This window comes from Cornus florida, unplaced genomic scaffold, assembly GCF_030987335.1.
Source record: "Cornus florida cultivar Cherokee Brave unplaced genomic scaffold, ASM3098733v1 CherokeeBrave_3.0.0_Hap2_Chr01, whole genome shotgun sequence".
Classification (NCBI taxonomy): Eukaryota; Viridiplantae; Streptophyta; class Magnoliopsida; order Cornales; family Cornaceae; genus Cornus; species Cornus florida.
Genome location: NW_026775571.1, coordinates 30221366 through 30233210, shown reverse-complemented (window position 1 = coordinate 30233210; position 11845 = coordinate 30221366). Strand labels below are relative to the sequence as shown.

The following is an 11845-nucleotide window of genomic DNA, read 5'->3' as shown; positions in this document are numbered from 1 at the left end:
ATTCATCCTTGACGATAGCCCATCATTGCCGCCGCTGCCTCCTTGTGTGTGTATGAAAATATATATATGTATGTGTGTGTATATATATATATATATGTATGTATGTGTTTGTATATATATGTGTGTGTGTGTATAAAATAGAAAAAATGGAAGGATATAGGGGTAGTTGGTGTTGGGCCGACAAGAGGAGGAAGAGAGAGAACGAAGAGAGGAGAGAATGAAAGAAATGAGTCTAATTAACTACTTGGGTAAAGCATTATACAAGGTTTGAAAGGTAATTTCAACATTCAAATTGGTTAATATAAAAGTCAAAGGTCAACAATGTTAATTCATTACATGTATAGGTGTTGGCATCCTTTACCCTTTTATAAAAGACAAAACCCATAAAAAAAATAATATGACAGTAAATTCATTAAATAGTACTACTGTATTATTTCTTTTCTTTCCTATTCTAGATTACTATTATTTATTTTATTTTCTTTTCCTTGTTTAATCAAGATACATAGTTAACACTATTGTCTCATTTTCTTTCTTTTATTTCTGCTACCCGAGTTTATCAATTCGTTTTTTTTCCATGGTATAATTGTATAAAAGAGAGCCTCATATGACCAAAAAACAAAAAAAAATGTGAATACCATGAATTCTATCTTGATCATTTTGATCCCAAACTGCGCGTTTTATGTTTAAGCGGGAATGCCAAAATTTGAAGCACTTTGGGGGCAGTAGAGAGAGAGAGGGGGGGGATTGCCTAGACGCAGCGACCCCCAAAGTTCCGACCAAATCAACCATGGAAGAAGCCATATATCGAATAGTCTCAGATGTAGAAAACCACCATTCTCTGGCCGACCTGAGCTCGCAAACACCCATCTCCGAATCAACCCTCTTAGCTCTCCAAACCCTCTTAGACTACACTCTCAACAGCAACGACCCACTTGACATTGACCGTCTCTACGATCAACTCTCATCAAAGAACCTCTCGCCGTCGTCACTCGTCCGTCCAATCACAGCGGCAATGGACTCCGGCCCCACCCACCTCTCTGTCTTGGCCTCAAAAGTCTATCTCTCTCTACTTCTCTCCCCAAACGCACCTGTTTTCACACTTTTCACTCCCATGGCTTTTCTCTCTCTGCTTCGCTCCGTCCGCAGGTCTCTCAAGAACCCAAATTCGGGATCGCTGCCTCCTCCTTCGGCTGAAAATCGGACCCGGAAGAAGAAGGGCGGTGGTCGTGCAGGGCCTTCACGGAATCGGTGTAGAAACGATGAGAATGATGGAGATGAGAACGAAGGGAGACCATTTGATGTTAGAGAATTGTCCCCTCTTCTCGAAAGGTTAGAACTTGTTCTGGGTTTGATTCATTTGGATCGATTTTTGGATAGTTTGAAGTCTTTGATTCAAACTGTGGCTGAAATTCCTGTAATGGCACTTGAATTGTGTGGGAATTCAGGGATTTATACAAAGCTTTGTGATTTGTGTTTGCGAATTTTAAGCGAACTCCTAAGACCCGAGCATGGCGATCAGGCAATTACTGCAGCTGAGGTGTTGAAGTTACTGTCTCCTTTGATTCTTATGCTTAAATCGCAGGCACGGACATTTGCATTGGGGTTTGTAGTGAATCGAATGATGGGAATGGCTAAGGATTCTGATGAAATCAAGAAGGCAATTGTGAATCTTCCCAAGTATTTAGTCCAAAAGGCACCGGAGAGGTCTGAGCCTCGGGCTGCAGCTGTGGAATCGATAATGGAGATTGTTCGAGCTATGGAATTCGAGGATCAAGTTGTGTTTGCTGATTATGTAGTGAAGATGGCCCAAGGTAAGGCTCACCTTAGGCTCTTGGCTGTTGATCTTATTTCAATGTTAATGATGTCATTGAGAGATCCATTGGGTCTGGGGGTGAATTCAGAGAATGGGGTTGAGAATTCTTGGGGCCTGGGGTGTTTGGAGGCTTTGATTCAGCGATGTTCGGATGCAACTGCTGGGATTCGAGCTCGGGCTCTGACAAATCTGGCACAGTTGGTGGGGTTCTTATCAGCCGATGATAGGAGTAGGGCAGTGTTGAAGGAAGTAATAGGGTTTGGTGATGAGGGGTGTAGTAGGCAAGAAGGTGGGATGAAAGATCTTTTAAGGAAGAGGTGTACGGATGAGAAGGCAGCGGTGAGAAAGGCTGCACTTCTTCTGATTTCCAAGTTAACAGCTCTTTTAGGTGGTGCCTTCGACACAGTCGTGCTGAAGACAATGGGCATGGCATGTTCGGATCCACTTGTTAGCATAAGGAAAGCGGCAATTTCAGCTCTCTCAGAGGTCTATTTACTGTTTTTCTTTAGTAATTGTTTCCTTGTCCTGCTGATGTAGTATTGTAGCTCTAGTTAGTTGCTTATCATGACAATTGTACAACATTGAAATGGATTGTGATGCCATGTAAACGACTCTATCTGACTTCTATAGGTAAACACTTCGCAAAACTAATACACATTTCTACACATCACTTCTAAAATATGGTCAGCCTGTGAACTTTTTCATATGCCTTTGATAAACAGGTCTAACTGCACAGGCTTAGAAGTTAGAACACTTTCTGCTTGCAAGTAGTGATACACTTCACAAAACTAATACACATTTCTACACATCACTTCTAAAATATGGACAGCCTGTGAATTTTTTCATATGCCTTTGATAAACAGGTCTAACTGCACAGGCTTAGAAGTTAGAACACTTTCTGCTTGCAAGTAGTGATTCTTTCAACTTCTTTGAATTCTTGCCTATATTTCTGAAGCATTATGATCTATTTTTATATAATGCAGTGTGTAGTATAAGAGCAATGTATCACCCAACCTGTAATTGTCATTCTTAAAAAATTCTAATGAGTATTCAATTTGTATTACTCCTTCCGTTCGATGAGAAACACAACACACAGGCCATTCCATTTCAAAAGGCAGAAAGAAAATTTAACTGTATTATCTACTGCTGCTCTCATTTATGGTCCCTTGTTCCTACCGTTAGAGTGTTTTGATTTTTGACATGGTTCCTATGCTGCCAATCAAGTTAGTAGTGATTGTTAAGGCCGTGTAGTTGGTTTATACAATATAAATGGGCCGAGTTTTAAGCTGTTGTAGCCCTCCTCTATGCCTATTTATGGATTTCTATTTTGTTGCAAAAGTGTATTTAATTATTAATTTATCTTTGTAAGATCCAAACCTACGACTTATACTGTTCTACCTTGTGTTGTTAAGTGTATTTGTTTTGAAAAACAATTTGGTTAAAATATTTTCTTTTTTTGTTTCATTTTTCAAAATATCAACAATTTATATTTAATGTGTGCATTTGGCTTCCTTCCTGCCCTTGTTTAAAACGTGTTCCTTTTTGGTTAGTTTTCCATTATAAATCTTATTTATTCTGACATGTCTGTTTGCATGCGTTACTCAATGTAATGTTGGATTCTTTGTTGACTTTGTAGGTCTTTAGGACATTTTCAGATGAATTTGTGACTAAGGAGTGGCTACATTCTGTTCCACGTTTAATAACTGATAATGAATCTAGCATTCAAGAAGACTGTCAGAATTTGTTTCTTGAACTGGTATTGGACAGGGTGTCTAGAGCTGGATCTACTAATTCTCTGCATAGAGAAACCAGTTATGATCCAAATAACACGAAAAAAAGTTTCGAAAGGGAGTTTGAGTTGTTATATCCCAATGGTGTTTTGGGTCTATTGAAAGAGATCTGTAATGGGGAGGTGATACCTTGGGTGAAGAAGATCTGCTCAAACCTAGGAAAGAAGAAACTGCTCAAGCCAAAAATTGCTATTGCACTTCAGAATATTATAAGGACATCCGAGTCTATGTGGTTGAGCTATTCCATGCCAATAGAGAAGTGGACAGCCCCTCCTGGTGCTTGGTTTCTTCTGTCAGAGGTCTCAGCATTCCTTTCAAAAGCAGTAGACTGGGAGTTCCTCCACCACCATTGGCAACTCCTTGACAAGTTTGGACTGGGGCCTGAACTTAAGAGCCCTCTTAGACAAGGAGGTGTGGATGAAGAGATATTGGGCTTAGACTCGAATTCAGTTTCTTGGGCTGGAGACCGAGTCTTCCTCTTACAAACAATCTCTAATGTTTCTGTGGAGCTGCCTCCTGAGCCTGCAGCAGATTTAGCTCATAACTTGCTCAAACGAATTGAAGAGTTCAACATGCATTCAACAGAGGTATCTATAATGTGTTATCATCTATAAATTTACAATTTGCAACAATTTTTCAGGTGTTTCTCCCTTCAAATTCTATTTTTATTGGGTGCTACACTGGCTTGCCAATGGTGTGGCTTTATAGGTGTAAACAACACATGAATTTGTTTGACTTTCTCTAATGAAGCTCAAGCCATCTTTATAGGAGCTTAAATGCTGTAGATTGAGTTTATCAGATAACTGCTCAAACAGAGTAAGGGATTCAACACGCTATTGCTTGATATGCACTTATTTGTTTTCAGTGAAGTTACGCAGTAAAAGCAAAATTCCATAACAATTCTCCTCTTTGCTTTGCCATGATCCTCTTTGAGGCGGTACACTAGGTCACAACTTACAACTGGACTGTCACTGTGATTCTGAATTTTGTTATGCACATGAAGAGGCTTAGCTTACCTGAATAAATTATAAAGTGATGTTAGTTATAAAATAAAACAAAAAATTAAAGTGATGTTATTGGATCTGCTGCTTATCTAGCATGTCAACCTTGAATTGATTAATAATATTAATAGTATTCTACGTAAAAAAGTTCTAAACATCTTGGTGTTCGAGTTAGGAAGTTCCATTCTTGCTGATCTCAGGCATGTGGCTCGTTTATCTTTCACAAAAGAGACTCAATGACTCGTCATCCTTTCCACTTCTAGCAACAAATCATATGCTCCAATTACTTTCCCCGTTGTTACAGCGAACACATCATGCAGTCTATGAATTGTAAACTATTGTTGACATATTAAATTTGTATCAGTGTGGAAATTGTGAAATATATTTTCCAAAGATGAATGTAGCTGGGGACTGAAGGCATAATGTGCATGGAGGATGGTAACCTATATAGAGTTGAACACGAAGAAGAATTTGTTTTGTAACTCAAGATGCTGGGGCTTTAACATTGTTGACTTGAGTGCAACAAAGTTTCCTTGCTCAGTAGAAATGCTGTTGCACATGGATGACCAATTGTGTGCTTGATGGCAGGTTAATGCTCATGTAAAAGCACTCAGAACATTGTGCAAGCGGAAGGCTATGAATCCGGAGGAGGCTGATGGCCTTGTTATGAAATGGGTACAACAACTCCTCTCTAAAGCTTCACAAATTCTAGAAATGTATATGTCAAAGGAATTAGAAGCAAATAAAGACAGTAGCTTTCTTACACCGCCTAGAAGTGGGACAAGGAAGGGCAAGAGAGCATCAACTGCCATGTCCAAATTATTATCACGAGCAATTACTGCAGTTTACACTATTGGGTCTTTGGTCATTGTTTGTCCGTCAGCTGATTTAAAAGCCACGATTCCACTTTTACACACCATTATTACTTCGGAGAGTTCTGACCTGAAAGATAATAAATTACCGGGCCCTGCAGTTTCTATAAAGCAGATGGCCCCTTCCTTGTACATTCATGCTTGGCTAACAATGGGGAAGATCTGCCTTGCAGATGGGAAACTTGCAAAGCGTTATATTCCTCTGTTTGTGCGGGTAGGTTTTCAACTCTATTTAATTGTTTCCTAATCAACTGATTACTCTAATTAACAACTTATGTGATAAAGTTCTGCTACTTTCGGAGAAGCACAAGTTTTACATGACTCCATATCTGTTTAACATGTGGTCACTGTATCTTCTATCTTTATATTCACATGACATTTTTGCATAGGCTTTATTATACCACATATATTTCTACATCAACAAATATTAATAATTTCCCTAGTAATTTAACATTTACAACATAATAATTTGTTAATTTCGATTCAAATCACTCCCACTGGATATTCATGACCTCAATTTTCCTTCCAGCTTACTCTCTGAATTATTTCCAGTTTCTGAATTATAAGTTTCTTTTATGCATTTGTTGCTGCAGGAGCTTGAAAAGACTGACTGTGCATCCCTTCGCAATAATATTGTGGTGGTGATGGCAGATTTTTGTGTACGGTATACAGCTCTAGTTGATTGGTGAGTCTCCTCCTCCTTTTTTCCTTTTCTCCCCCCTTTCCTTTATAAAGGAACTTGTATAGGTTTGGATTCTCTTTGCTATTCTCACTACCTATTCTTAGAGACAACAGCTACATATCAAAGATCACCAAGTGCCTCCGTGATCCATGTGAACTTGTCAGAAGGCAGACATTTATATTGCTCTCAAGATTATTACAGGTTTATTTTTGTTACAGTAAAATTTTGTTGTCCATTTATGAAGATCAATTATCTAGCAACTGACATCTTTTGTTTTCCTACTTGTATTCAGAGGGACTACGTGAAATGGAGAGGAGTGCTTTTCCTTCGGTTTTTATTCTCTCTTGTTGACGAATCAGAAAAAATAAGAGAACTAGCTGATTACCTCTTTGGCAATATATTAAAAGGTTGCTTTGCTTTCAAAGGTCTCCATTTGAATTATTCCGGAACTGATGGTCTAAGTTTGTTATTGTGTCTGACTTTTCCGTGTAACGTCTTTGCAGCAAAGGCACCACTTCTAGCTTATAATAGTTTTGTGGAAGCCATTTTCGTTCTAAATGATTGCAATGCCCATACTGGAAATGGTAATTCTCGGAGCTCACGAACTGAGAGCCGAATTTTCTCTATTAGGTATTTATGTTCAAGTCTTCTAAACTTAAGGATAACCGATGTTAATTCTAATGAAGAACTAATTAGTTTATATATTGTTCATCATCCAGAGGTAGTGATGAAAATTCGAGGTCTAAAAGAATGCACATCTACATTTCATTGCTGAAACAAATGGCTCCGGAGCACCTTTTAGCCACTTTTGCAAAGGTATGTGCGGAGATCCTGGCGTCTGCATCTGATGGTCTGTTGAATATACAAGATGCTACTGGACAGTCAGTTCTGCAGGTATAAAATCTATGCTCTCTCTCTCCCCCTCCGGAAATACAATTACTTAGGATCCCACCTCATTGGAGTTTAGCTCGTATTCAGGTGTTGCATGTGTCATCAATGAAAGTGAAAAACTGAGTGGTGCTTCCATCATTTTACCATATATTCACCACTATAAATTACTAAAAGGGATGGTGTTTTCTAGTTATTGGTGTCAGAAAATTCCATGTTCTGGACTATTTTGATAGTTAGTAGGTTGGTGTTTGCAACAAAAAGAATTTGTTACACAAGGACTAGAGCTTTCCTTGATGTGTTTGGCCCATTAGATGTCACTTTCTGGTTCTAATCCTCTTTCTTTTAAATGTTTTAATACTTTTTATCGCTGCATTTCTTTGTTGTTACTCATTTTTCACGGACAAATTACTTCAAAATGTTGAGGAAACAGGATTCTTTCCATATTCTTGCTTGCAAAGAGATCCGAATTCCAACCAACCGTGGATCATCATCTGACATGGCAGAGATGGATGAAGAAGGTGGAGATGCATCTGCTGCTGCTAGAGGAAGAGTTATAACTCAAGCAGTCAAAAAGGGCCTCATCCAAAACACCATCCCCATATTCATAGAGCTGAAACGTCTCTTGGAGAGCAAGAACAGCCCTTTAATTGGTTCCCTCATGGAATGCCTCCGAATCATTCTCAAGGACTACAAGAATGAGATTGATGACATATTGGTTGCCGATAAGCAACTTCAGAAGGAGCTCATTTACGACATGCAAAAGTACGAATCAATGAAGGCCAAATCAACAGTTGCTGAAGCTGTTGCAACTGTGCAAAGATCAAACACATTCCATTCACCTGGAATCCCTAAGGTTTCAAATGGAGCAAGCATACAGAATAAGATCCCCGAGAAGTTAAGAAGTAATAAAAAAGTGGCATCAGCCGTGGCAGATGCAGTAGCTGCAGTTACAGCTAGGTCCGTGCTGAGGGAAGTGAATCAAGGTGAATCAACACCGCCACTCAGTGCCATGAGTGTGCCGAAGCTCAAGTCTTCCGTTGGAGGAATGGTTTCTCAAGGAGATCGGCCTGCAGCTGTGTTGGAATCTGTAAGAAGAAGACAAGCTTTTGATTCTGATGAAGAGAACTGATTGCTCGTCTAATACATTTATCCACCTTTGAGTCCTAGAAATTGAAGAAAGGCTTTTGAGGCTGTAGTGTATACAAGAAATTCTCTGTTCAATGTTTAATTTTTCTGGGAGGAAGAAAGAATATGTGAAATAAGTACAAGTGAGATGTATGTTACAACTAGAAGCTGTTTCTTCTGGATTATTTGTAGATATATGTATGTGTGCATATTTGTAGTGCCATCAGTTTTCTTCAGTCTGGCAAGGATCACACTTGGGGCTCAATCATAATTGTTGGGGCTGCAACTGATTCAAGTCGAGCTTGAATTGTTCACGAACAGTTCAGTTTATTTGCACTTTCACGAATGAGTCAAAAATTGTACGTGAAATGGGCCAAACATATAATATGGGAGCTTATTCCATGCCCATTGCCTTATTATGAGTTTTGGATGGGTGTAATTCATAGAAAATATTGAAACAATCTTGAAATTGTTGAAAATTTTGTATCAATATTTTTACTTATTATGAGTCATATGACTTATAGAGTCTTTTTAATTTAATTATTGTTTCTTTGGAATTTTTATTGTACGAAAATAGTTTTTTTTTGTTTATTTGTTTAATAAAAAATTTAGTTATAAGAATATAAATAAATACCTAGTTCTTTAGATATTGTGAGGGTTTTGACAAGAGTGATAGATATTTGAAGTAAGGTGAATGATGATTTTTTAGGCTTCATACTTTGAAGAGAGGGGAACAACATCAACTAGCTGGAAATTACGAAAAAAAAAAAAAAAAAAATACTAATCTAACACCATAGTGTCACAAGTTTCATAACTTTAGGACTTGTTTGGTAATTGTTTCAATTTTGCGTCTCCGTTTTCATCCAAACAACGTTTTTATTGTGATGTGTTTTCATTTTTTTTATTTTTATTTATTATTATTATTATTGGAAGGAAGTTTGGTAAAGTAAGATTTATGGTAAGATTTTCAAAAGCAAAAATATGGAAGTATGTTTGATAAAAGGAAAATGATTATTGCATTGAATAGTTGCAGTGAATTACTAGACCTACTATTTTAATTGGTCAATTGTGCAACAAATAAGGAAGTACAACCCTTCACTTAGTTGTATTTGATATAAATAACGAATTAATTTTCAGTTAGGTAATTCACTCAAAGTGTTCAGTATGTGTATCACTACTCCTCATAAAAAGGTGTTGCATAATGACTAATTTAAAGCTCTTAAATTATGGTTGCAAATGGAGCTGTTCATGAATAGCTTGGGGCTCGGCTCGAGCTTGTTTGCTTAGCAAAGGAGCCGAGTTCGAGCTTGTTTAGTAAATGAGCCAATCCCAAATAATGTTGGGTTCGTCTTGTGTTGGCTTATGAACATGAGCTCGTGTAAGCTCGTTTGTGTTTGTGAATATATGTTCATATATGTTCATTAACCGTGAGCTCATTATAGGGCTTGTTTATATGCATTTATTACTAAACGAGCTTAGTCAATTTTAAACGGTCAATTTGTTTTTTTTAAATGAGCCTAGCTGAGTTGGTTTAAAAACCATAACAAGCCCGAGCTAAATTTTTGGAGCTCATCATGATCCCGAGCCAAGCCTATAACAAACGAGTATGAGCCTAAGCACCTTAAAGCTTGGCTCGGCTCATTTGTAGCCCTACCTGCTACATTAAAAAAAAAAATTTAGTTGCCACTCATATACACATGCCTCTATGGAGGCTCGAATCCCCCATCTCCCTTTGGAAAGTAAGAGCCTGATACCATTAGGAAAGGTGAAGCTAAAAATTAAATTCAAGGGGGCACAATGTGAAATTTTTTTTTACTAAACATGACAACAAATATAAATTCTTCAAATAAAGAGGCATAGAAAAAAAAATTATTACAAAATAATATGTCAATCAACCAGTAACATAAAAAGAGAAACAGTTGACAAAAATAAAAAAATAAAAAAAAAAAACGAAAGAAAAATGAGACAACTTTGAAAGGGAAAAATAATAGAATTTGATTCAAAAAGGAAATTTTAACTTTTTGGTAAGGAAATTAAATGAATTTAAAGAGTAAAAGAAAAAAAAAATAGAAACTCAAAGAGATAATTTTAGAAAATAAAAAATTTAGGGGGCATTATTTGTATTTTTTCTTATATACATACAAAAATATATAAATTCAGTACATATATTATAATAAATGGGGCCAGTCCAAGAAAAACACAACACTTTGCACCACCTGCAACATGAGACTCCAACAAAAATACTTGCTAAAACATGTCCTTAACGAGTAAGTTTCAAAGTTCAAGTATAGGATGCTCAATTTTTGGTACCCCATCGTGGTAATTTTAGTCCACCCTTTACCAATTTATTCTCTCATTTGTTGGCACGCACATGTAGCTTTTTCTCCAATGAAGTTATTCATTATTGATTATTGATTCTCTTGAGTAATTATTCAATTTTTGTCATCATTTGTGATTCGACCTTAACTGGGTACACTTTACAGTGTATTCCAACAATTGATGCAAAGGGTGGTGCCTCAACTTCTCACCTTACATGGGTGTGCAATTTTATTTATTTATTTAATTTTTTTGCCATAATTTAAAAAATAAAAAAAGAAAATTTCTCACACCACTTGTTAGGTAAGAAGCTATAAAACCATTTATTGTGATTACATGATTCAACAAAATTATAAATTCTTTTTTTGTGCGAATTGCAAAAAATTCTCTTTGAGTATTAAATAGTTGCGAAATTTTTTTCTTACAAATATTTTTTGACAAAAAACTTCTCTCAACTATCCCGAGAGAGTTTTTTTTAACTAATATTCATTTAAGTGATTGTTTGAGGTAATTTTTTAAACGAAATTACTCCCCTCAACAGATTATTCTTCAGATAATTTATTTATTTATTTTCTCTCTTTTCTCTTTCCCAATCAAGGAAGGTATGTGAAACAACAAAGAAAATTTTCCCAAAAAAAATAAAAAATTGAAAACCAATAAAATCATATTTAAGCTATGTATAATTAACAAAATAAAATTGACTACAACCAGAGAGAGAGAAGATCCACCATTGCGTTGGAATAGAAGATGAAAAAATCAAACAGTTCAATAACTCCTTCAGTGCACTTGATCTTTAGGGCCATTATTATAACAATTAATTATTTTAAGGAAAATAATTAATAATTTGCCATGTTTCCTTAGGTCAATATCTTTCTTTTCAATTATGACTGTAAGGTAAGTTGAACTAAAATTGGTAATTAAAAAGTAATATAATTTCTTTTTCAAATCAATTCTTTTTTTTTTTTTTTTTTTTTTTTTTTTTTAATATTTACTTACATCGAGAAGAAATACCCCAATGTAACTTTTTGAGACAAAATTATTTTAGTTGATGTACTCAAGTTAAAGACCTAAAAATATTGAAAGTTTTTAACGTAAAAGGATATCGTTACTCTATATTCAATTCACATTCAATTCACAAGAATCTAATTATAAACGATATTTAAGTAATTTAACTTGAGAGAAATGCATTATCATCTCATCATATATTATTTTCTCATCATATATTATTTTTTGATTCTACCATTGGGTTTGTCGATATGTTAGCTTTGTGTTTGAAAGAATGAGAAGACTTACTTAATGCGAGAAAAAAGAGAGAAAAAATAAATAATTTGTTAAGGGGTAATTTTGTCAAATTT

General features: G+C 36.1%; 1 protein-coding gene across 1 annotated transcript; it reads left to right on the top strand.

The window, feature by feature from the left end:
- Positions 1-548: 548 nt before the first annotated feature.
- Positions 549-8395, top strand: LOC132294275 (uncharacterized). The gene is made up of 9 exons (XM_059792077.1): positions 549-2299; positions 3450-4190; positions 5193-5690; positions 6070-6161; positions 6272-6359; positions 6451-6565; positions 6662-6788; positions 6878-7052; positions 7480-8395. The coding sequence occupies exons 1-9, from the start codon at positions 680-682 to the stop codon at positions 8176-8178; spliced, it is 4155 nt and encodes a 1384-aa protein (XP_059648060.1). The 5' UTR covers positions 549-679; the 3' UTR covers positions 8179-8395.
- Positions 8396-11845: the final 3450 nt, after the last annotated feature.